The 27,867-nt window shown below is 33.3% G+C and overlaps 1 protein-coding gene across 2 annotated transcripts in view; it reads left to right on the top strand.

The window, feature by feature from the left end:
- LOC118187060 (F-box only protein 8-like) overlaps positions 1 to 27,867 on the top strand; it is a 103,810-nt gene that overhangs the window by 74,422 nt on the left and 1,521 nt on the right. For both annotated transcript variants that reach the window (XM_085808785.1, XM_035357239.2), the window contains exons 5-7: positions 3,996 to 4,114; positions 18,914 to 19,098; positions 23,299 to 27,867. The exon at positions 23,299 to 27,867 is cut by the window's right edge and continues 1,521 nt beyond it. In XM_085808785.1, the coding sequence (XP_085664911.1) occupies positions 3,996 to 4,114; positions 18,914 to 19,098; positions 23,299 to 23,498 (504 nt within the window). In that variant the 3' untranslated portion in view covers positions 23,499 to 27,867. The remainder of the gene's footprint in view (positions 1 to 3,995; positions 4,115 to 18,913; positions 19,099 to 23,298) is intronic.

Here is a 27,867-nt window from a genome sequence, read left to right as displayed (position 1 = left end):
TTCAAAGAAATAAAATTTTATCATTAAAGTTATCGGTTTTGAAGCAACAATCTATATTGGGATCAACAATATTGGGATCAGGACTCTCTTCCAATCTATCAATTGCAAACAATATTGCCGCTATCTGTCCATCAAAATTGTCACAGTATTTCCCAAGAGGATAGCTAATACTGAAAGCACTTGAATATGCTCCAACACTGGTGTTTTTTATAGCACCTTCTGTAAAACTATCAATATACAGATGGAGCCAATCATCAGGAGGTTACCTACTATATATAGTAGCCAGAGCAGCATTTTTTAATTCACTTTGTAAGGAGAGCTGTTTATTGACATTCCAAACAAGATCCAGGTGGCCCTCCAACATGGTTTGATCTAGAACAGGATTTAATTCCTGAGGAAAAACCTGGCGATCCGTAGTAGGAATATCATAGGTATCATAAAGATCATGGACAGTAGAAAGGACTGAATTATGGGTTTTTAATCCGTTTTGTTTGCTGGTCTGTAATAATTTAGAAAATTATTTTTTCTTCATAAGTTTCTTTCAACGAGGTTTATGGCCCACCCTTTGGCACCTTTCATTTAATGGTTCTAGTTCAGTCTGAAGTTCCATAGCAACTATGGGGATTGATTTAGCGTCACCAGTGATCAGTTGCAAAATGTTGTTTTGGAATAGGTCAAGGGTGTTTTTAACAGAGTCTGAGGTGGTTATCAAAGCCTCGTTTCCATATTCAATAACAGGAGGAACATAACTTTTATAGGCTACACACAAGACATCTTGGCTTGAGCTCCAAGTGACACCAGCTAAATGTTTCAATAGTCTTGATCTGGCATATCCTTTATCAACAGCTGAATCAACATGCTTTGTCTAAGATAATTTTGGGTCTAAGTGAAGACCCAAGTAGACAGTATCAAAAATTCTATTCAGGTCTTTGTCATTAAACTGAAGTTGGTTGTCGTGATGTTTTGTACTGAGGGAAAACAATTGAAAGGTGGTTTTTATCAGTATTTACGATCATATTATTATCATAAGTTCAGGTGTTAAGAACATTTAAGGCCTGTTGTAGGATGGTCTCCTGGCCATCCTGTTTCACTCATTACCACATCATCAGCAAATAGTTAAACATACATGCCAGGTACAGAACTGGAAATAGTGTCTATTAAATCAGTGATCATTATATTAAAAAGAATCAGGCTTAGAACAGCTCCTTGGGGTAAACCCTGTTTGGTTTCACTATAACCTGACACAGCATGACCATATTTAACACTTATAAAGTGTTGGTCAAGAAAACTTTTAATTCATTTAAAACAGGTGCCTGAAATGTCACAGGAAATTAACTTCCTAAGCAGTCCAGCTCTCCAGACCCTATCAAATGCATTTTTAAAGTCCACAAATACTGCAAGGGTACTTTGCCTTCTTTGAAAGCCATCTTTTATCTCTTGGGACAGGCATGCAATTTGTTCAACTGTACATCTATGTCTACGGAAAACTGCTTGTTTTTCAGATATTAAACCAATTTTGTCTAGTACAAACTTTAATTTGTTAGCAATTAATCTCTCAGTTAATTTACATATTATGCTTGTAAGAGAAAACAGGTGGTAACTGTCCATATTTTCAACTGGTTTGTTAAGCCTGAGAATTGTATTATCACAGCCTTTCTCCAAGTAGTTGACAAGCCATTTCTCCAAGTTTGGTTAATGAATGCCAACATAGTTTTGCAGAATCTCCCAGATTTATAAGGAACTTGGGTAGGATTTTATCCAGAACTGCAATTTTACTTTTAAGGCATCAAGGCTATTTTTCAATTCCCCAGAAGAGAAATCAGCATTAAAAAGATGTTCAAAAAGTGGATAATTGTTGTCCTGAGGTGGTTTGAGTTTACTTTTTTTATTATTTTATTAGTAGGCCTGTGATTGCTTATCCTAGCATAATGCCCACAAAAAGTGTTCGAAATATCTTGAGTTCTTTAAAACCTTTTTAAATAGGTTCTTTTCTTCTGATGTTTCGATTGTTTATCTGGAACAAAAAATTATGAGCCTTTATGCCATCCCTCCTAAAGTCCAATTTTTCTAGAAAGTTTTTATACAAGAAACTCTTTGCTTCAATTATTGATCTTTGTAAGATAACCTGTCTTATGCAAAGCTATACAGTCCTTACTAAGGCTGATATTTCGAGCCTTCTCATGAGCCTTATTTCTGCTTTCACAAAGCTTCGGCAATTTGTCATTCCAAAAAAGGGTATATTTCTTTTGTTGTTCTCTTGGGATACATAGAGAAGCACACTTATAGCATAGGTAAAGAGTTTTGAAGAATGTTCAAGATTTGGGAGAACAAAGTAGTTCATAAATGTATCAGTGAGGCCTTTATAGTTGAAACAGTTTGCCTTTTTAAGGTTCCAGTAAACCTGACAGGGCTCCCTGTAAGGGGATTTATATCTTACAATACTGGATAGTAATATTTTATGCCCAGCACTACCAGGACTATCAACTAACTCATGCTGTATTTGGCATAACAGAGTTGGGTGGGCTAAGAGTAAATCAGGATGAGAGACAATTCCATTGTAAGAGAGAAAAGTTGGAGAATTTCTTTCATTCTCAATGAAATCAATAAAAGTTTCAAATACACAACCAATACCATTTGAAGTCGAATAAACCCAGTGAGTTGAGGGAGCATTGAGGTCACCAAATATAAGTGAATTTCTATCCCAATTGATTATTATGCTTTCAAAACTGGGTTTATTCTTTGGAGGATTATACAAAAATATCTCATGTAAGGTCTCTTGTCTCCATGCATGTATTTTCAAGAATTATATTTTATTGTTGGTAGTCATCTGGTGAGAGGTAATTGACTTTGCCTTCAAAGAAAGTTTACAAAAACGTAATGCCAGAAGCAATTTATTTTGATCACTTTAACACAAATTTCTGATATTCAGGACTATTAAAATATACTTCATTGTCTGCAGCGGCTCCACTTTCAACAATACCCATTATGTCAAAATCATGATTAGAAATAATGGTTTTCAATTCAGTAAATTTGCCATGAGTTAATTCGCTAGTGTTCCAAAAAGAAATCTTAGAAGCTGGTTTTGGCCTAGTCTTAGAAAAGACTTTTTGCTTCAATTCTTTCTACCTCTAAAACCCTCAGGAACTTGCTGCTATCACCAAATCAAAAATGCTTTTCTACTTCTTCATCAATGAAGACTACTTAAAGACAATAGGTATCAGTCATTTAGTTTAAATAGGAGCACCACGTGAAGATTGATTTGATTGATATCACTCCCCCCCCCAATATAAAATATGTGCATACGTAATAATTTTTGTTTTCAATTATAAGTCATCATTTATGTTTTCCTGTGAAAAGTCACATAACTGCACGAAAGTGGTTGCATTAATATGTGCTCAAATTCTTATGATGTCTTTTTTGGCCTGACAGATGAGCTGGCACTGTGATGTTGCCATTCAGTGTCCTACATGAATTATTTCAGAATGTTCAGACAAGGGACCGTCGATATTAATATGTGTTGTATTGAATCGTTAGATTATGGACTGTTTCACATGTGCAAAGATATGCCAGACATCTTCCATGTGTGGAAGGCTAATTGAATGTCTGCACTGAGTTAATCTGTGGTGTTCAAGGACTTGTACACAGTTGGCTCACATCGTCTCGTAAGATAAAACTGATAGTGTCAAATCTGGCAGTCTGCCGACACTAAGAATAACATGGGTGTCCTTTGATTTGGGCAACTGGGACTGATAATCAGTCATTATGTTTTTAGAAGCAAATGTCTTATATTTGAATATCGAAAATCAAACTCTGCTGGTCTCAAACTATATTTTTACTTTTAGATGAGATATGTTAATCAAAATGTGATTCAAAAGGAACGTAAGAGCATGTTTTGTATTGATAACAATTGCTATATCTTGAACTGCATTTTATACTCTGTAAGTAATAATTACATTTTGGATGTTTCTATATGCATACTTTTGTATTCTTTTCAGGGTATGGATTATTTTGTCAAGCACCAATTAGTTGATGATAATCCACAGGAAATTGCACGCTTTATTCACAATACTCGTACATTAAACATTAGGCAAAAACGACTGTATTTAAACAGTAGGTATGTTGTATTTTGTTCAGCATCTTCTAAAATTTTGATGTCTTTCTTGCCATATTAATTACCTTCTGTTCTACATGTGCACAATTCCTTGTTCAAAACTATGTGTTCTAAACATCATTTTAATAATTTTGTAATTTCATAATGGACAGAATTTAATATGCAGTAGATTTTACTATGTAATGTGAACTTGAATATAAACAGTAGCTCTGTTATCTGTGGCATATGTTCAAAGACTACAGTTTTTAGGTGGCCCTAAAGAAAATAATCACAAGGGAACAAATATGGTAAGTGAGCCAGCCGTGCAATGTCACAGTATTGTGAAATGAAGTATTAGGATTGTTCAAAGGAAAAGGTACAAAATGACATTGTGGATATATTGAAGGCTATATTCACAAGTCATCACTACAGGCCTGAAGCGCAACTATCCCACTGTTTCATGAACCTTAGGATTCCCTGTTCCCAGGATTCCCGTGGCTGTGACAGGAGCTTGTCCTACACCATGTCCAGTTCATTGTCCGAGTTGAAGTGTTTCATTTCAGTTACCATGTCTTACCAGGTCATTCACCTTGTCGATGAGTTTGGCCATGATTACCGTGTTTGGGTTGGTCTCGGGTTATGATTCGAACACTCTAGGCCTTCACAAAAATTGGCACTCCAGTTTCTCACTGATTTGTCGGATGTATGGTCTTCCCTGTATATGGCCAACATCTGCCAATAAATATCGGCTGGTTTCTACTCCTTTTTCATTAAACATTCAGAAATCTGATAACATCTTGCTGCTCCTCAGTTGTCTCATTTTGCAATGTGAACGTCATGATTTCCTCAGACGCACTGCCGCATCAATTGGGCGGAATACACAACTGCTTGCTTCTCTCCTTCATCATGTGCAGGGACCCCGCACATGCACACTATCTTGCCGGACACTAAATTCATGTCCTTAGATGTCTCATTACGTTATGCCAAATTTCAACTGGTTTATTTGTTATGAAGTTCCGTACCTTTTCATTTGAACACCCCTTATACCATGGAAACATTCCTCACAGAACTACCTGCTTTGTTTTGGAATATAGGATACAGACAGTTGAGAAAATTCAAGATGAAAAATTTGCTTTAATATCAGATGCAGTGACTGAATTCATACACTGGTTATCATAAATTAAGGAAAAATCACAAAAATAGCAATAACTCCCTAAAAAATAAGTCAAACCATGTAAAATTTGAATATGTTGCCAAATAAGAGTAACTGAGTAAACCTCCAATATGCAAATTAGTGGCGCTGTACTCAGAATACATCATCTGTGAGGGGCAAGTCCATGTTTGAGAGCAAGCCCACATATTTCACTGTGATAGTGACATCAGAAATCTGAGATAACCTGTTCGTAATAATGATCTCCAGGCATCATTTGCATACAGAACTACAATAGAAAGCCATTGGGAGACTAGAGGTAGGACAAAGTCAAACAGAAGTGGCCAGATGGCTAAATGTGAGTCTTTCTGTGGTTTATAGACAAAGGCAATTTCAAATCACAGATTCGGCACCTAGGAGGTTCAACCAAGGACGGCCAACTGCTATGACAAGCGCCGATGGCCGATGTTTGACATTATGTGCACTCAGGAATAGAACCGCTACTCCGACTCTTCTTAGATCCTCCCTTGCTGCAGCCACTGGAAGGTTGGTGTCAACATCAACTGTGCGTAGAAGGCTTCACGAAGGTGGTCTGTATGCGAGGCGACCAACCATTTGCGTGCCGCTCAAGTCATGCCATAGGAGGGACCGTTTGCAGTGGGCACGACAACATGTTCACTGGACGCCTGAGCAATGGAGGGCTGTTCTCTTTACGGATGAGTCCAGGTTTAGTCTAGAACGCGATAGTAGGCATTATTTGATATGGAGAGAACTTGGAACCCGTTATTATCCGTCAAACATCCATGAAAGAGATGCATACCGAAGAGGCAGTGTCTGTGTTTAGGGGGGGGGCATCTCTTTGGGTGGACGCACAGACCTCCATGTTTTTCCTAGGGGAACCGTGAATACTCATGTTTATAGAGATGACATCCTTGATGCTTATGTGTGCCCATATGCCGGGGCAGTAGGTGATGCTTTCCTGTTACAGGACGACAACGCAAGACCACACAGGGCTCGCATCGTATATAATTATATTCAACAAGAAACAATTATGCACATAGAGTGGTTAGCTCGATCCCCGGACTTGAATCATATCGAGCATGTTTGGGATGCTTTAGGGAGATGTCTAGCTGCTCTCAATCCGCCCCCTTAGACCCTTGCCGCGCTTGCAACTACTTTGCAAGAGCAATGGCTCTCACTTCCTATGGAACTGATAGACCGCATAATTGAAAGCATCACACATCGCTGAATGTGCTGTATTGCTTCTAGAGGCGATTATATTTCATATTGAAGGTACTTTTACTATAGCAAACTGACATCTTTGATTTGTTCATTTTATACATGTGCTAATTTCTATACTACAATAATTGTCCGGTAATATGTGTTGTATATTATGGGTAAGTTTCATAAAATTCTACATGTAACTTTTTCAGTCATTGTGATTTTTGTGATGTTTCCTTAATTTATGATAACCGGTGTAGTCAGGATTCAAATACAATTCTCATTCTATGTTTTGATATGATGCATAAATTATGGATACAGTGTGATATGATTTATATAAGGAACATGAAACTCCATCAGATTTGGGGAAAAAAACCTTGCAGTAGCCATAAATGCTGTTTTTCTAGTCGTATTTGGTAAAAGTTATGTAACTCTAGAATAGTGGTCTGTCTTATCGCCATATGTGATAAAGTAACAGCATTGTAATCATTCCTCTTCTATGTTAACGGCAACCATTGTAATCATTCCTCTTCTCTGCTGAGATCAAGATAGAAAATAAGGATCACTGATGAATGAAAGGTGGAAAATAAGGTAAACAAAAAGGAGGGGGTGGGAATCTGGACGAGAAAGGACGGCAGTGAGGAGCCTGCAAGAAGAAATACAGGGGATTCAGTGATGTGAAGAACTATTTCAGGGAAGGGAAGAAAAAGCAAACCATGTTCAGCTGTTAAACTAGAGGGAAAATCTTGACCATCGTCGAGAGAATTTAATAGCCTGATGTGATTCTGTACCAATAGTTATAATGTTAAAAGCAAAAATAAATTAGGCTGAGGGAGTGCTTTTGTTTGTAGATTACAGGCATTGATGTGGAAATACATCAGGCTTCTGAATTCTCTTTGTAATGTTCCCAGGCTTCCTTCAAGTGATGCAGCTTAACAGCATTTGTCCTCTCTTCTCTGTACATTATCCTTCACTTGCACAGAATTCCCCTTCTTTTTCTGTTTCCTGCTGTCCATAGACTTTTCCTTCCAGCCTTGCTTTTCATTGACTAATCTTCCCTGCCATTTCATGGGCCTCTTGTTCATTGATCACCTTACTCTCCCTTATCTTGACATAGCTAGAGATGAGTAGAGACTACATTGGCTACTATAAGATTTTTATCAAGTACAGCAGTAAGAATACACTATTGTTGCTGTAGGACTGTAAACAAATTTGCTTAGAAGATGGGGAATTATGGCTGCCACAAGGTTCTTTCCCAAATATAGCTGGTTTTTATATACCTCACACAAATGACATCTCTCTGTATCCATAATTTATGTGCATGTGCCACATTAAAATCGATGGCAAATATTTGGGTAATATTATACTTTGAAACAAAATGATGATTAATGGTTGGGTGGTAAAATGAAATTTGGAATAATGTCTGTGGTGCATTTATTTCTGTTTTAAACTGCGGAGACTTTTCTGCCACACTGTATGTAGGGCATATTTACTACTCGTGCTGCTTTAAAATTAAAAACTTACATAGGAAATGCCATTTCTAAAAAGAGGAGTTAAAGAAAAAACTTAGCAAATTAATACACATATAAATTGCTGTACTTATATGATTATTTTATATTTAAAAAGGTTGGTCAGTTATTTTTTCAGTATTTTTTTTATGCTGTCTTATTTACAAACGCTGGACTTTGGCACTCAAGCCATCATTTCTAAGGCTGACCAGCTATTCACAATATTATTAAACCTCTTAATTCCAGAACACCTCTATAGGTGTTCAGACATAATAAGTTGATGGCTGAACACTTGAACATATGACATAAAACTGAGTTCTGATAATCTAGAACCCCTGATTATGAAAGATGGCTGCACAAGCAAATGTGCTCTGTCAGAAGTCTAAAGCATGCAACAACAGTCCTTCTAGGAGCATCAACAATAATGGAAATCCCCTCATTAAGCACATGTCATTTCTCATCTCTGTGCAATAGCATGCATTCAGTATTGAAACACCTCTGGAATTTCATATTTATTATTAATTATAGAGTGGAACCTTTTACATAAATCTCAAATTACCTTATGCTGAAATCTCTTAGGGGATATCAAATAAATAATGTAACTGTATTCTCATATGTCATAAACTTCAATAAGGTTAATGTGTACATTATCCTTCACTTCGTCATAGTATTACTAAATCTGTAGCCTTTCTGTGACATTTTAGCAAATCTCAAAATTATGAAAATGCAAAACATTAAACGCAAGTCCTAAACTGAAATCTGAAAGACAAACTTGAATGAAAAAGATAGATTGAACATAGAAATGCAAACTTGAAATATATGTGGTTACAGTGATAAAAGGAAGTATATACCAAACAGCAAACAAATTTAATACATATATTTTTATGCAGGCTGGGATGAACTGATTGCTAGCCTCATCATTAGTTAAGCTAATTAACAATTATCTGCTTTGGATGATCAAAGTCTGATTTGCCGCCGTAGCTAGACACTATGATGAATGTGCAGATTCCTTCAATTTGACTCTAGCATTGTTTAGCTTTGATGTTTGCTGTTGTGACTTATCTCACTTGTCTGGCAAGAATATCAGAATAAGACCATGAAATTCATCATGGCAAGGAGTGCACAACTGCACCTGTTGGCAATAGCCTATAGCACCATACAGGTGACAGTACGATTTTCATCAGTTTCACCCCCAATTTTGATGTCCATGGGTCTCCCACCCCTCGTTCCCTGCCATCAACCTCTCGAGAGGATTTTCTAATTGTCACATATTGCCCCCATGCTGCAAAGGCACTATACATTTACAAATATCCATGCTTTCTCCGGGATTCGAACCTGAGTCCTTAGGTACGGCAGTAAGCTGTTCAGCTTTAAAATAACTTATTGCTTTCCATTGAACTAAACCAAAATATATATATTGACATGCACAATGCGGTTGCAAATCGTGAGTAGCTTCTTGCATTTACTGGTAATGTAAACGTCTTGTAATAAGCTATGCTAGTTGCCTCAGTTTTGACTGCCTGATGTGCAAGTTTTTTTTTACTTTAAAATTCTAATGAGTGTTTGCATATCTTACTATTTTTACACTACTGTACAGCATATGTACCGAAGAATAGTACAGTTTTAAAAGTAAATAACACATATATTTATTGTATCAGACAAGCACAACCCAAACTGTCAGTTGTGACAGCTATCTTAAGTTTCTCATATGCTACTAGCAATCTATGTTTCGTGCTTGCTGATGTAGGAAAACTTACCAGTCCTGGGAATTTTATTCTACAAATGGATGAAATTTTTGTCCACTTTCATAGGAGTGAGCTATTGAGTAAAGGAAAAGAAGACCAAAAATTGTTTTTCGTTCTTGTATTAGCCTACATGTGAGAAAAGTTGTTTTTTGTCAATGTTTAAGGTCTGTATGATGTTGGCTGCCATTTTGGCCTTGAAAATTCATATTTCCTGTAACTGCTGACCTCAGTAATTATAACCATAAATTACCTGTTATGCAATGGAACTCTTAACTAGATTCCATTTTTTAAATAAAAACTATCCAGAAGTCACCATGTGGAGGTGACTGCGTATTGAGTTTCAAATCTTGTTTTTCCAACCATTAAAATAAACATAATACATGAGAGCTGTTTTTTTAATTTTCATTGTAAAATCACTTTGGGCTTTTGCTATTTCCATCCTGTCACAAGATATTTGATGTTTCATTTTTGGCCAAAACCTGTATATCTTTTTATCTTTTGAAGGCAGCATTGAAAGTAATTGCTATTGACCAGTCTCAAACTGTAATTCAATCACATATCTGAGCTAAATCCTACTTTCATTCTCATTTGAGAAGTTCAAGACAATTGTATGTCTTCTTTTGTTCTCAGATGTAAATTCTATGTCTTCATCTGAAGCACTTAGAGGTGAAGAAAAATGAACAATTTATTCAGAAAAAGGAAAAGATTATAATCTGCTTGTATTAGTCCTACTGTCTTGTAACTGAGCTGCTTAAAAATATTTATTGTTATAATTAAATTTTATTTAGCCTTATAATTAAATTTTATTTAGCCTTATGCTGCAGCATCTTAAGAATTTTTGTAATTTTCTGGCCTCTCTCTCTTATTCCAATAACCTTCTTTTTGCCTGAATGTTCTTTAATCAGTTAAGAAGTCACTTTTGGCTGCAGTTACTTTATATTTCAGAATTACATACTGTAAAATCTTTGCATATGTGTTATGAAATACTAAAATGTTTTTTATTGGTCAAGTTTCTAAATTAGACATCACTTTTGAATTCTCAAATATATAAATGTTTCCAAACTTTCCTTAATAATGCTGTATTTGTTATGAAATTCTTTAAATTTATATAATATTTGTTGCCTGAAATAACACAAACAGAACTGTTTTCTCATAAAGCTTGGTTTTCTGTTCAGTAGCGAGTAAAAAATTGCTAAACTAGTTCTTGTTCAGATTTTATTAAGAGTTCTTGCCAATTATGCATGAAATATTAAATAACTATTCCTTCAGTAGCACATTTTCATTAATGATTTTGGTATCCCAAACATAAGCCGCTAATCTGAAGTGTGTACATAGTTTACAAATTATAAGAATTTACAAATATAAATATATATACAATTTACAAATTTAATATGTATAAGAGGCGATCTAAATTTCCCTATTCCAGTAATGTTAAGCGTTTAAGCACCAACTGTGTTTTTACACAAGAAGGAATTTGGTTACCATATTGATACCTGTCATATAATCAAGAATGTAAGCATTGAAGAATTGTAATTAATGTATAGAAAACTTCAATAATTACTGCTGCTGATATAGGGTGTTTCTCCTGCTTTCTTAGCATGCTTTCCTAATGTAATGGGCAGCGCACTTGGTGTGTATTCGAGAGGTTTGAGGTTCGTGTCTCAACGAGGGCATTGCTCATTTTTCACATCTCTCAGCATCAAAAATCCTAATGTCTCTGAGTGGTGTCTGAACTAAAAAAGGTGGTGGATGATGATTCTCCACCACCAGAATTTGGCAGTTGGGTCCCCTAATCCCCAGTCTGCCTTTAAAAGGGGGAGTATATAAGGTAAAGCTCTCGCCATCTTAGCATGCCTGTATGGTGTAATTGCCAGCGCGCTTGGCGCATATTTGAGAGGTCCGAGGTTTGAGTCCCAGTGAGGGCATTGCTCATTTTTCACCAATCTCAGCATCAAAAATCCTAATGTTTCTACACTGATGGTACATGCTTTGCCTCTAAGATGACAAATAACTAAAGCATTTTTTTTAAACTGCACCATTCTTTATAAAGTCACATTAAACTACCAAAACACCAAGCAAACAGCAATACACTCATGTCCAAAATTATCTTTACATGCATGAAATCATGGATTTCTCCAAAACTATAAACTATAGTTTTATGAATTTGTTCAGAATGATACATAACATCATAGCACATAATTACAAAAGAAAAAAATTAAGAATACTGCACATGATATAAAAATGTAGCATGAAACACTGAAAATAGTAATGGTATATTACAAAGAGAGTTTGGGGGGGGGGAAGAACTCAGAAAATATTAAGGCTTATGAATTTAATATGGAATGTAATTTCTCCTGAGTTGTACACATCACAACATGTTTTTCTTAAATACATGTGATATGTGTGTACATTGTTGGCAATAATGTAGTTAAACCTCAGTTTTAGGAATTAAGCTCTACTTCTCCAGCAGTGTGGTCTGCAAGCCATTTATACTTCTAAGAGGAGGATATTTAGTTTAAGGATATTTCTTTAAGTTTTCTATCAACTTAAGACTTATAGAAAGAGAGATTTTACTGAAAATAGTATTCATATAAATGTCTTCACTTTTAAGAAATTCATCAGTGGGATTTGCTTGAAGGGTGTGAGCATTATATTTCATCAATAAAACATCAGATCCTCTAAAATGTCTTAACATAAGACCTCAACCCAGTATTTCTGGCTAGTCACAGATTCACTGTTGAAAATGTGTAGGTACATATGTCCATTGATTATTATTTCTCTCCCCAAACCATCTCACCTGCATTATCAAAACAGTTATGTTCCATAATGTTCGACGGAAGAGTTTATGTTCCTGACTCCCTACAAACAAAAAAGGTTTAGAATCAGAGTTAAACTAGACCTCAATTTATCGGTATAAAGAGAACATATGACCTTTTGTGTTCACTCCAGTTCTTCTGTTCTTCACAGCATTTAAAGTAATTCCTCTTTTGGTGGAAGAAGTGAAACACATACCTTTGATTTTTCTGACATAAAGGGCCTTTTTTCATGAAAGTCTTCTGTATGCAGTTTGCCATGATAAACAATTTCAGCAGTGGCTGCAAGCTCTTTATTGCCGAGCAGTAGACTTCCTGTTACGGTAGCAGTTGTTGCCAGATATCAGTCTTGAAAAGCAGTTGTTATTCATTTAGAATTCTGAAATTGTTTCAATAGCATGCAGGCTGTCTGTCTTGAAATATTCATACATCTTTTTCTGCTTTCATGATTGTTTGCTCTGCTGTAAAACGCCTGATGATTCACAACTTCATGTTTTTCCAAATGGTATTTCAGAGACATAACAAACCATTTTGAATCCTTACACTCTGAAATCAAATGATGTACCATAGACTCAAGATATTCACTTTGTACCAAGTGCTTTTGCATATCAGAAATAGTTTGATCACTTTTGATTAAATAGTGCTAATACGTTTTATCTTTTACACATTTCCTGCAAACATAAATTACACCAATTGGATATTTTATGGAATATCATAATTATTGTACATGTAAAGATAAAGTTGGACATGAGTGTGGATCATTGGATGACTTGTCCTGTCTAATTTCTTTGTAAAAACTATCACAACTAAAGTAACAAGTTGAATGAAAGTACTTTTAAAACTTTTACCTAAGGGTTACATGAACTGCTAAACATGAACAGGAACAGAATTCCATTGACTTGCATGGAAGCAAACACAAGTGGATCAAGTGCAGTGTATAAAATCAATTAGCCTAGCCTAAACCATGGCTCTAAGCTGACTAAGTGCTTGTGAGAAAAATTTTGGCATGCAAAAACTTAATCTAGCAAGTAAAATTGCAAAAGCAGAAAATCTAATCCAGAATGGCAGCTGTCAATGCTGCCAAATGCTCTCTAAAGAACTCAGTAGCTTGAAACTTATTTATCTATACTTTAACTGATTTGCATTCTGGTGGAAATTGACGAAAGCAGAATTATGTTAAAGTCAAAATAATAAAAAAAACTGGTTTAATAAAAGTAAAACTTTACATCTTTTATGTATGCTGTCTATAGTTATACCAGTTTTTACATTAGTTTTAATGAAACAGCAAAATAGGCACATTTTATTTTGGGTATGCCGGGGAATAATATAAATACATCTGAGTGCATGGATGTCTGAAGAGACATAGGTATGTCTGAGTAGGTTAATGATATTAAAACATGACTGAGCAAATTTGTATGTTTTGTGGTTTGAGGATGCTTTACATCTTAGAGCACATTTGATGCAAAATACTATCTTTAGTGTCCAAATAATCTGTGTGAAAAGATTTGCTCTTTCATAAACTGTGGTTTTTAATAATTTTGAATATGAGACTGAATACCGTATTTTATTTCATTATTTAATTCATAAAGGTGCATTTTTTAATTAATGGATTATATGTAACAAAAGTGAACATGAGTTGGAAAATACTGAGAACTGAAAACATGTATTATTATTTACGAGTAAGTTTCAGGGTAGAAAATCTTGGAATCCTTAAATACCTTAAGCAGTTTTTATAGAATTTTCTCTGTCTGCCTTCTCCATATATACATACTTATTTCATTAGTAGAATTTGCTAGTAATGTGTTTTAGTTCTCTAGTAGAAGAGTTTAAACTTAAATATACATTTTTAGGTTTTAAAAATCGAAAATAAGGCAGCTTAATATATGTGTGCATTATAGTATTATGCTTTTTGTAATCTTTCAATGTTTTTATACTGTATGCTTTATATTCTTTTAAAATGCGTGATGTGCAATGCAGTAAATTAATAGAACTTGTTTGAAAGGGATAAGGTATTTGAAATTAATGCTAGTAATAGAATGAAATAAATTTATTTATTGTTTGGTATTATGGTAAAATCACAGGTAGCAATGTGAAAAACCCTAGTACAAATATTTTGAAATGACTTTAAAAATGGTATCTTATCAGTGATGAATGGGGCTGATTGTACCATTTCTTTGTTATGGTGATGCACTCAACAGTATCCACCAAGGGGAGGCATGTCTTCATGGACTAAGAGAAACTGGCTTACATCCATGCTACACGTGTGGGAAATCAAGACAATACCTAAGCAGCCAGCCTGTGTGCTGGGATTTGAAACTACAGCAAACTAATAGCATTCAGCAGTGTTATCACTTGGCCATTAGTGTGCCTTTTCAGTCCACTGTTGATAATGAATTTGATCGTTCTGTTCCTTTTCCTGATATTTTATGGGCAATCAGTAAATTTAATTTTAATGCTACAGTTTATCAGAAATATAAATCTTGTTACTCCATTAACATTTATACTTCTCTTTTTGTCGTAACTTAGGGTAGTGTTGACGACTGCTGTAGCAAAGGACCTGGCTTTGAATCTTGGGAAAGGCATAAATGTTTGTAGGCATGTAATTCTCTGTAGGTGTGTGGTATCTGTTGTGGTAGGGGAAGAGGGATGGGAGACCCCTAGTCTGCCACTCTGGATGTTCTCTCAGAATTCCATTCAGGGTGGAAGCTTAACAAGGCCTGGTGATATCTGATATGCCTAGATAGATGCACAAGTGCCAGTCTTGCTTCACCGGCTACTTGTAACTTAGAACTTGGATAATATATGAGTTGTTTATAATGAAAGAAGTTAATCTCCTTTTCTTGAAAAGTAATGAGCAGCATTTGTCCTCTAAAACAAATGCAATAATCTTCTTGCCATTATTTTTTTCCCTGTAGATGGTTACAATATTCCTGAAAAGTTATTGGTATTTTATCTTTTATAAACGAAATTCAATTTTGAGTTCATAAAATCATGTGTAATACATTTTTTAGCAAATGTATATAATTTTTCTAGTATGTTTAGATCTGGAGCAGTTCAGATTTGCAGCTTGAAGTGAATTAAAACATTTTTTTTTAAAAATTCAGCACAAAATATTTAAAAAAGATTTTATTTTATGGAGTTTGCATGTAGAAAATTGTTTAGTATTTAAACTAATTAACCATTGACAAACATTTAATAAATTGTTTTAAAGATGATAATCTTTCCTAACAATAAAACTTCTCTTCAGCACTAAAGTTAGTTAATAAGTGTATTAAATTTTACCTGATAGAGGCCTGTTGTCATGCTGCAAAATCAAGCACATTTCAATAGACATATGATTTCAGAGGCATCTAAAGGTATTTACATACTAAGTTGCACTTATAGATGATTTTCTGGGACAAATTTATGGTACGCAGTTTCATGAATGTATATGTGTTTATATACATACAAAAATTTATGATCTTTTATATGTATATGTATAAAAGATTACAATTTTGATTTTGAATATGTGATTTAAAATTTTTTTCATTTGCAGTTCTTTCATATTGGGTTTGCTCACTAACTTCAGTGTCTAATTGTGTTTGCAAACTCATGACTCAACACCTCAATCACCGTATCTAGAAAATTGGGATTTGATATGTCAACACAGTACTTTTTCGTTTCTGTTCAATAGTGAGACATTTTGAAACAGTGTATGCACACAATTTTCCTATTCCCCATTTTTGGACTAAAATCTTGTAAATTGTTATTTTTACTAAATTTAAAAGGTATTTCACTCACTTTCTTTTCGTGGTGTAGTGGTTCTGCACGCTGGGCCGATATTCCAGAAGTCCGTGGTTTGATTCCCAGCAAAGGCGTTTGCTAATTTTTCATTTCTCCAACTTAAAAAAAAGTCCTAATGTCTCTACAGTGGCGCCCGAACTAAAAGGGTGTTGGATGAAAATTCTCCACACCCAGGATTTGGTGATTGGGCCCCCTAAAACCCCAGTCGCCCTTTAAAAAGGGGAGTATAAGGTATTTCTTTTGCTTTCCTAGCATGCCTTCGTGCTGCACGTTGTGCCAGTATTCCAGAGGTCCGTGCCTTGATTCCGGACGAAGGCATTTGCTAATTTTTCATTTCTCCGACTTAAAAAAGAATCCTATAGTCTCTACAAATTCATTTTTCATAAATCATCCGAACAGTTAGTTGTCAGTCTATCACTAGAAAACAGTTTTGAGTGATGGTTTAATCAATGAGTACAGTTGAAAGCCCCTTACTTTCACATCGTCAATCATGTCTACTGTACTGGCTTGGAAGTATTTAATTCATTTGAATGATACTAATCATTGCATCATATATTTTTTATACACCTGCATCAGCATTTGATGGATTTTGATCTCATACTTCCAAAATTTATTCATAAATTTAATTGTTAATTCATTATTGCATTAACACATTGCTCTGCATCTTGCCATGCATGAAAAGTAATTTTATATAAATTAAATACTTTTTTAATAAAATGTTGTAACGTGCCTTATCTACATCTTGTAAAAACAAAATTTTTACTGAAGATTAAAAAAAAAAAAAAATATTAACTATTTCTTGCACTATTTTACATCACATTAGTATAATGTTACTGCCAGGTGGATATGCAAGTCCGCAGATTTTGTGGTCTAACTGCATGCATATTTGCAGATTTCACCTTCATCAGTTATTGTTTTGATTTCTGTTTTGTTTTTATCTGTGATTTATGTTTTGTTTTAGTATCTTGTTAAGATTCACATAGCAGGGCCATGTATATAGGTATTTTAAAAGATTAGAAACTGTTAGATGTGCCACAAATATTAAAATTTGGGAACATTAATAATTCTTTCTTCTTATCATGATCTGTGTGTTATGCAGAAGTGAAACAAGCTTAAATTAAAGGACTGTAAACCAAGCCTTTGCACATTTTTCAAACTAGGAAAATTTGAAAGTTTACATTAAAGAACATTTTTCTCTTTACATGTATATTGACTTGCTATTAAACACCCATAAATATTCATGTTCATACATTTTTTTAAGAGCAGTGCTGAATTTTTAGTCCAAAGGGGCAATTTGCCCAGAAGGACTATTAATTGCCATTTTGCATTGATTCACTACAAGCGTTGTTTCACTTTTCAAATTGTCGCCACCAAATATTATCCCCCTTTATTATATTTAAAGAAATTAAATAATGAAGAATCTGCATAAATGTATGTATGTTTTTAACATTGTGGTAAAGCAACAGTACTTAGACCCATAAAATTTTGAATAACTTAATCTTCCTGCGAATATGGGCATCTGGAAGCCCAAATTTGAAATTTGTTTTATTATCGATATCATATTTTGTAAAACTTAAAAAATTTTTTTATTAATGAACTCGAGGATTTCAAAGTAAGCAATGGCAACGTTGTACAGAAGAAACATTTTTATCCCCAGCACACGAGACTGTGTATCAAAAATTCTAAAGATAACGCTCATTTTAAAATTATTTTGTGATATTGCTGTTGAACTGAATTTTATGGTTTAAGTGTGAAGAACATGGCATTTAATAAATATAGGAAAACCACAAAATATTAAAAAAACGCCCCTGTGGACGTAATTTAAAATCTGAAAGCTTTCAGATTTTGTATTAGCTTTTAATAACTCTGTATTCAATGCTAAAATACAGTTGTTACTGAAATAAGTGTATTTATTCATTTTCTTAAATTCATCTTTTGTGTAACCCTTTCATGATAGCTGCCTCAGTCACCAAACTGCTCTCTTGGGATGGCGCGTTAACAGGATGCACTGTCTAGTTGGGATACTGAGTTTGCTCTGCTAAGCTTAAAAAAATTCACTTTAATAAAATTTGTGGACCAGTTGTTCCAGTTTTTGGCAGTTATGAGAGGAACACTCAGGTAGTTATCAGAATTTGAAAACTTTACATTTTCTATGCCATTTGAAGTTAAAATATGTTTTGCTAAATGATATAAAGTATTTAAATGCATCGAGAATATCCCCCTTGTGTTTATATCAGCTGATACAGTTCCTAGTCAGCTGTTTATTTACATTACTCAACCCATGATTTCAGGATTCCAAAACAAAATACCAAGAAATAAAAAATACTCTAAGGGAATGGAGTTAAACATTCTCTAGTCTCAATAAGTTCCATCATAACAGGTATAAGGCTATATCTAGTGGCCAAAAAAAGATACTAATTAAGCACTCTATCTAAAAATTCATATGTGTTACACCTGTTTAAAAAGTAATTTAAATGATGATTCATATTTGACATAACCTAGCTCTGAGATACAGTTGGCGGCTGATGCATGTGACGTGCCTGTCCTGAAGGGGTTAAGTGTCAATGTATCAGTAAATTCATGAGTCTTTATTTCATCATCAGGAGAGATGTACTGAGCCATCTTATCGAATTGCACAACTTTTCAAACCAGTTTCTACCTCAAGCATTGAGAAATTTTTTCCAAACTCTTCAAGCTCCAAATCAGCTTGATGGTTACTTGCATTTTCTGTTGGAAAAATTTTCTGCAAGGTTTTGCCAATGCAATCCAAAATTACAATTAAATACAGGTGAGTACTGATAAAAAAATATTATAAGTTCTACTTTTTCCCCCCTTTTTCTAAATATTTGAACTTTTCTAAAAGGCTTCATACATTAACCTTTTAAAAAGGATGCAATAACCGGTGCTGTCTACATTGAAATACTATATATACTCCCTGTATCCATAGGTAATACATTTGCAGCATTATTGTTATGTGTTTCTGCTGCTGGTTGTTCGACCTAGCCAATCTCATGGTGCCGTCCATGATTGGTATAATGAACTGCTTTCTTCCTGCATTTTAGTTATTTTAATGGTGATGGTTTCCAGTAGAGGGTGTCTGTGAAACGCAAGTTCATCTGGACTTCTGCTGCCAGTGAAGCCAGAACCTGCAATCCTGTGCCTTTTGGTTTGCTGGTCTTAGTGATAACTCTAAAATTAACAGTCCCTGAAGCAAGTTGTAAATACCATGTCTTTTGCAGCATGTAATTGAAGTATCCCCACATAAGGCCTGTCATAGCACTGTGAGCAGAATTGAAAGATCCTAATCTGTTGGCATGCGTTTGTTAGGTTGTGGCTGGGGCATGAGCTACCATTCCACCGTTTTTGGTTAGACATGGTTGTGTTTCTACTGTGATGCAGTTTTATCTGTGTGTGAGGTACAGCAGCAGAGCATGTGATCACCTCCTAGTGTCGCAATTGTGGCTGTATTGTTAAATGTTTTTCTTGCTGGTTGTCATTAGACCAAGCTGGTCATGTGATAACCCTTTATGATTGATATAGTGAATCAGTTGCTTCCTGCTTTTTAGTTAGGTATTTAATGGTAAAGTTTGCCAATGGAGGGTGCCTGTGAAGCACATATTCGTCTGGACTTCTGCAGCCGATGAAGATAGAACTAGCAGTCCTCTGTTGTATAGGTTGACAGCGTTACTGATCACTCCAAAAACAGCTGTCTTGGGAGTGAGCTTTAAATGCCATCCCTTTTATGGGCTTCACTAGCAGTGCCCCTGCACATTCAGACTTACTGCAGCTAATAACAAACATTATATAATGCAAGGTGTTTATGTAACATACATAATCATTGTTAAGTGTAAATGACAGAGTGTACAGGAATGTAAGATGTGTGTCTGACATCCGCTTGCTCACTGCATTAGCTCCTGCCAGCTGTGATAATTTGTAATTATTTATCTTGGTATTATCACTGCTGACATTTGAATTTGTTATGACGATAGAGCTACTGAGCCAGCTTAAAGTCTTTGACATCTAGTCCACATTTTTAGTTTGCGTTTGACTCTTCTTGTTTAACTAAATCACCACGAGCTGTAATTGATTTTCTTAGCACAAGAACATGCCTTTATGTTCTAAGTTCTTTTTAAATAAGAGGCTTATTTAAACTTTTGTCTGATAAGAAGAGACATACTTTTTCAAAAAAGTGAGTTTTGAAAGAATACCATGCACCTTGCAAATCCTTTTTTAAAGGGGAGAAATAAAATCACTGATTATTTCTTTACTTCCATTAGACTTGCTGTTTCTTTGTCTAAAGTTTAAATTTAAGGGTCAGTTGGAATACCAGATTATTCTTTTGAAATGAGCAAATACTACATTCAATGAAATATTTCTGAGCTGCTCTTGATAAAATGAGTGACAAAACACACCAAACACACCCTATTTGGTGCAAGTGAAGAAAAACTGCTTGTTGTATGAAAAATGGGAATGCAGCATTAACCAAATTTTGTGAAAAAATAAACAAATGCTCAAAATATGTAAATTTTTACCAGTGTATATTCAAACATCAACAGCATATTTCATCAGAATAAAGTCTATTCAATGTAGCACTGTAAAATGTTTCTCATTTTCAGATTACGAATGCGATTACGCGCATGCGTCGAGCGACGCATGTGAATACGCATGTGCCTTTACAGCTGCGAATACCTTTACGGCTGCGAATACGCATGTGCGCGTGCGCAAAATACATTTACGAATGTGCGTTTAATGTATAACGGATTGTATAAGCTAAGCTAAAATTATCTAATTCAGTGAATGTTGCAGATTGCGTTGTTCCTTAATCTTCGAATTGGATTCGGCTTATTATTTTTTGCAGACTGTTAGAGCAATTTTATAAAAGTAAGCTTGAACTTTCGATTATGTCAAATAGAATTTCTGATATATATTTACTAATATGTAAAGGATCCACAAAGCGAAAGTATGTTTCGAAGTCCATTAAACAAGAAGTGGAATTGCTGCAAAAAATGGATAAAGGCATATCCTTTGTTTATCTAAATTTTAACATTTGTTTATCTAAACTTTGTTTATCTTTAATGCCGTGGCGCGCATTGAATTGGAAGTTGATCTGTCAGCACTATCCTTATCTTCAGGGCAGATGTTTTTATTTTATTTGGCTTATAATTCCTCACTAAATGTAGTATTTCATCTCGATGTACTCCTTTGATATGATTTAAATCAAATTCCTCGTCATTATAATTCGCTTTCAATAGCGAAGAAAGTGCCAGAGGTTATTGAAAACGAAAAAATTTTGATTGACAAATTAGTCGGTATTCTCGACACAGCAATTATAGGACTTGAACAGCGAAACTTTGTAACTAAACAAGAAATTATGTCTGTTTATAGAATTAAAGATAAAGTATTATCACATAAAGAACGAAGCAACTTAAACAACGTACATTGAAAGAAATGTTTAATAAAGTAAACAAATAAATATTAAGCATTTTTTTTTTGGTAAATTTTGATACCCTTTAGATCATAATTGTTCTTTATTTTATAAATTACGGCTTCATATTTTTAATTTTATAATTTCTGCATGCCATCTTACTAGATTTAAACTGATGATCTATAATCCGGAAAAATCGATAATCCAGAATCGCCGAAGTCCCGACGACTCCGGATTAACGACTTTTGACTGTAGTACATTCACTTACAAACGGACCTTACCTCAGTTTAAATGCAATATTGTCACTAAATAGAGTAAATTTGAAGTTATAACCCTCTCACTGCACACTTTTTTTTTATCAAAATAGGTTAAAAAATTGCATATTTTTTTATTACATATTTCAAATCTACATATATTTTAGAGTTAAAATATACAAAATACAAAAATTTGTTGTAAAAGTTTTTTTTCAATATAGAATTAGATCATTGAAAAAGGTTGTCAGAATACTGAAATTGAAGAATAATGATATAAAAAGAAAATTTTGGAAATTAATATTGGTTAAATTATGATTTATTTTGTAAAATACAAAGGTAAAACATGTTTACTAATGAAAATATTTGGCATAATGTAATATTTTGCTTATCAATTTTGCATCACTGTCGAACATTTTCAATAGAAACTGAATTTTCTGATTCATCACTATCTGCAGAGGAATCCCAGAAATTCTCATCAGTTTCGCTATAGCTATATTCAATATACTTGAAATCAGAGTCAGAACTACTATCAGTGTCGGAAATATCATCAAGAATATAGGTTATATCACTCGTGAAACGCTTCCTGCCAGACATATTTGAGCTCTGAAAAGCACATGCAAAATGCTACATTATGTATTTTTGTATATTAGACATAAATGTGGATAACTAACACTATCTGTTAGCCCACATCTAAATACACAATTAAACATCACAGAAAAGCAAAAAGAAACCTTGAATGGGGAAAGAGTGGTTTGCACAGTTAAATAGACGGCAAAAATTCATCCCCGCGGAAATCGCGGGTTGCGCAAATTTTGCTACTTTTACGTTGCCTGTGGAAATAGCGGGATTCGGAGCGAGAGGGTTAACAATGTTGTTTAGTAAACGAAGGGAAACTTCATTTTCAGACTACTTTTAAACTTTTGTTTTTAATACTTTTAAAACTTTAATTTCTAAGGTTTCAGACCTGCAGTTTTTTGTCATTTATGAAAACAATATTTATAAAAGTATATTTTAGTGAGTGTTTGGTAAAAGTTATATTCATTAGAAAGATTATGTTAAATGTTCAAATTTGGAAAACTTTTGTTTGTCAAATGCAAGTTTTTAGAGTCAACTTGCATTATAAGATACACAAAAAAGTGTATAAATTTTGCAGTATATATGATATTTATGCTTTCAGGTATGTGCTCACTTTATTTCTTCTAAGTTCACGGCAGCATTTAAAATCACTTAAAGCAGCTTGTAATTTTATGAATAAATTGTACATTTGCATTTTATTGCTTATTGATAACTTTTTTTTTTAATTTTTTAGATATGGTATATATTTTATGCTTTTCCTTGATAATGCTGTCTGTTGATTTGTCAAGTCCTCATATCAAGAATAAAATGTCAAAGCGTGAATTTATAAGAAATGTACGGTATGCAATACGCAAGGCAGATGATGAGTATTTTGGACATATGTATGATGATGTATATTTACGCGGACATATTGCACCAAACTCAGGGGATTAAGCAATATTGTAATGAACTGCTTTGTAAATGTAAGCTACTTCCAGCGTACGCTTTTTTAAAACTAGTCTTATATTTAAATAACTGATTCTTCTGCTTTTGTTAATGTGCAATGATTTATGTGTGCTGTGCACACCGCTTTGTGTAAACATTATTTGAATTAATATTTTTTGCATGCATCAGAACCTGTCATGCTTTATACTGCAGTTTATTCATTTACGTTCTTTGTTGTATTTTTTGTAAAATGCTTGATTAAAGCATTGCTAAACAGCTGGTTTCTTGAAAATTGATCTGCACTACATTATGTAACAAATGTAATAATGCAAAGAAATCAGAACTCAATTAATACAAGACCAGGTTTTATTGCTTTGTTCTTAAATTATTAAATATTAATAATTAAATGAATTAACACATTTTGACTCCCAAATTATGCAAGAACCTTTAGAAATCTTTTTAATTAGGCTACATTTCCTTGTTTGGACATTATTTTCTATCTTTATGGCTCTTGACAAATGTGAAGTATTTGCATAGTTTCAAATCTACATTATTTTTTAACTTCATGGATACTTTAAAGGCCATTCTGTGTATTTTTTACTAACACCTGAGCGGGCAGTCATAAGTTTTTTTTTGGTCTCTTGTTATACATTACTTTAAAATATTTGCTTTATTTTCTTTAATGATGTAAATATCAGCTTAATAAATAGAAGTTTATGAAAACAGAAACTAAAATAATTAATTATACAAATTTAGCATTCATGAGCAGATCTAAGAACCCATGCCGCTCTGACAGTTAATGACCTTTTCTTTTACATTGTTGGCATTATAAATCTGTGGTTTTTGTACTTCATGTTAATTGTTCGTTGTTTTTTTTAGCTATGCTAAAAAAGGAATTGCATACTCTGTGTAATAAAATATATGAAAGTTTTTGTGACATTAATTTTCTTAAATCCAAATCTTTAAATGCTTTTTTTAAAAACATTTCATGTTATGTTAATAAGAAACCTTTAAAAACACCAGAAATCTGCAAAAATCTTTAAAAACATTTTTGCAGATTTCTGGTTTTGCAAAATTGTTGTTTCAAAAAAAAAAAAAAAACACATTTTGCGTTTTGGCATTGTGCCAAAGATATAGTGACAAACAGCATTCTTATTTGTGTCACCATTTATTGTACCATCCAGCTCACATATTGGGGTATAATGACCATGTTTATAATAATCACATAAGATTTTTATTCTTTTCATTTTTTAATATTAATCGTTTCATGTTTTATTGAAAGGACAATTGCTGTTTCTTTTTTCTAATTTTCTTTTGATCAGCTTTTGTGTTCTAGTATGCTTTAAATTGTTTCCTTAATTGTAGACTTAACATGTCTCACAAATACTACCACTTGTTTTTGAAATATTTTTATGAGCATGAATTGCATACTGCTTGCTATATAGTTGTCATTGGACCAGTAGTTCAGGTTGCATGGGACCTGTTTCGTATTGCTATAAATTCAGTCAGTTTTCTGAATTAGCACATTAAACTTGTATTAAATGTGATTGTGCATGCAAATAAAATTTGTTTAGTCTTGTGTTTAGTTGTGTAAAGCTTAGCTGTCTTATCAGTTAATTGCTTTATCTACAAACATTGATAATATCTCTTCTTGTTCAAATATTTTTCTTTTTCTTTTAATTGCCAAATCTTAAGACCTTTTAAAACAAATAGAAGTATGCTGTTTTAAAAATCAGTAGTGGTTCTGAATATTTTCATTATGTTACCCTGGAAAAAAAATGTGAAACTGTGCTGTTTGGGTATTTTCTAATAAGTTGTTAAGATGTTTCACAGAAATTATGCTTTAAAATTATGTGCTGTATTTAAAGTGATGTTGGTTTTTGTATTTAGTGTATTAAAATATTAATTAATTATAAAATTTATCAAACTATGTTAGGTTGTTTAGCTTGTTCATAAAATCATAATTTTGTCATTGTGCAGAAATTCTGTGTTTCACATTTTATCATTATACATATTAAATTATACTCTTAGTATCATAAGTTTTTATTTCAACAGTTTAAAATATTAATGTTTTCCTACTATCTATTTAAAATGAATTAAACCTGCTCTTGAAAAAAAAATGTCTTTGAACATATTTGGTTATTACCACTCATGAAGTTTGATTCATGATTCATGAGTTTAACAGGGATTTTATTTCTTAAATTTAGGTAAATTTTAATATTTTCAGGTACTGTTATTAACCTTTACCAGGGTCAAACCTTTCTTTTAAATGTAGTGTTTTTGTCAAAAAAATCAAAAGTTCTGTGGTTAATTTATTAAGGCAAATCAATTTGAGATCTATCTGAGTAGAGCAGAGATGCCATGGCAGATTACTTGTATCCACGTTACACATGGGAGAAAATTCCAATAAAGTCAGCTCATTTGCCAGGATTTCAACCTCGATCAAACTAGCAATGTGCAGCAGCTGTACTGCTCAGGCACTGTTGGCCTGCAAAGATTCTAAAGTAAATTATGAAATAAAATGAAATGCTTATATTTCATGTTATATTAATAAGAAATAAAAAATGAAAAAGGCCAAATAGTGTATGTTAAAAAAAAATTTTTTTTTTTTTTCTTAAAATTCGGAAATGTATTCTAAGTAAGTTATATCTCCCTGTCACCTTTCACTGACATTATTTAGTTACATACTGCTGAAGATAGTTCATAAATTTAGAAGCTGCTTTGGGATCTGGAGATCAAAAATAAATCTTAAATTATATATTTGTTATTAAGTTTTAAACCTTTGCACAAGTTTCTATTGTAGGTCAAAACTTTTGATTTTTAGATGCATTGTAGAGTTTAATAATGTGCCAAACATTTTGAGGCATTTTATATGCAAGCAATTAAATATATATAAATCATATGCATAAAATCTCTGTTATGTTTTTCATGATTGCAGCTACATAATGTAGTTTTTGTGTATTTGTTCTATAAATATTGTGATTGTACTATGTGTTTTGTAGTGAAATTTGTATTTGTGAAAAGTTGAATTTTTGTGTCAATAGTGAAAGTGTGATTGGGAAGTAACTTTTAATGTTCTGTGTGGTCATAAACTGTATAAGTATAATGCAAAAATATATTTAAGTCAAAATTTTTAATTTGTTGAAACCTTTATTGACTTTATGTTTTAGTGCAAGCTGTAATATTTAAAAAGATTACTCCTTCCCTGTAATGAGTAATATTTTGATAGTATTTAAATATGTGTGGAGATAAATCTCCTTTTCCAAAAATGATAATTTTTGTAAATGAAAGTGGAATAGCATTTTTTATGCATTTGAAATGAATTTTGAGTACTATACATATGAACAGCTTATATATTATGTGAAAATTGCCCTTATATACAGTTATGATGTATAATTATTTTATTCTAGAATTTTTTTATTGTATAATATATACTAAGGATAAAAATATAGAAGAGTTAAAACTGATGAAATATCAAGAGTAATACTTTTTTTGAAATTACATTTCTTTAATTTTTTAATGAAAAGTCAGTAACATAATTTCAATTTTGGTATCCTTGGATATGACATGATAGGTTAAAATATTTAAAATTGATTTCAAGATAAATGGAAAATATCTTAATATGCACTAAATTTGATGTTAATTAAGAATTATTTAAATTATACACAGCATAACTTTTGAATATATTTTATATGATTGTAATTAATTTATGTTAGCAAATATTCTTTAATTCTCATGATTTCAGTTATTAGTTAATCCAAGAAAATTTTTTTGTCTTGTAAGGGAATTTTTAAAAACTTTTAAATTATAACAATTTTTTGTTGTGCAGTTTACCATATGGTAGAAATATGAAATATTTTGATAATTAAGAATTTGGTAAAGGAGTCACAAGTTTGAAGTTTGACATATATACCTGTATAAGGTATTTCTTCTGCCTTTTTAGCATGCCTTCGTGGTGTAGTGGTCAGCACACTCGGCGCGTATCAAGAAGACCATGGCTTGAGTCCCGGCAAAGGCATGGCTCATTTTTCATCTCTCCTGCTTTCAAAAAATACCTAATGTCTCTACAGTGACGCCTTGGTGGATGATGATTGTTCGGATTTGATGATTGACTCCCATAATTCCCAGTCACCTTTTAAAAGGGGAAGTATATAAGGTGTTTCTCCTGCCTTCTTAGCATGCCTTTGTGATGTAATGGTCAGCACACTCTGCGCGTATTCGAGATGTCCAAGGCTCGAGTCCCGGCGAGGGCATTGCTCATTTTTCACGTCTCCTGCTTCGAAATAACCTAATGTCTCTACAGCTTTTTTTATATGCATAAAATTTCTTTCATTTATATTTTAGGGACTTCTTTTGAGTATTAAAAGACAAAGTTTGA

The sequence above is a fragment of the Stegodyphus dumicola genome, chromosome X2 (genome assembly GCF_044657685.1).
Source record: "Stegodyphus dumicola isolate Sdum_Otavi_A_Nest chromosome X2, ASM4465768v1".
NCBI lineage: Eukaryota > Metazoa > Arthropoda > Arachnida > Araneae > Eresidae > Stegodyphus > Stegodyphus dumicola.
This window is presented reverse-complemented; position numbering and strand designations above follow the sequence as displayed.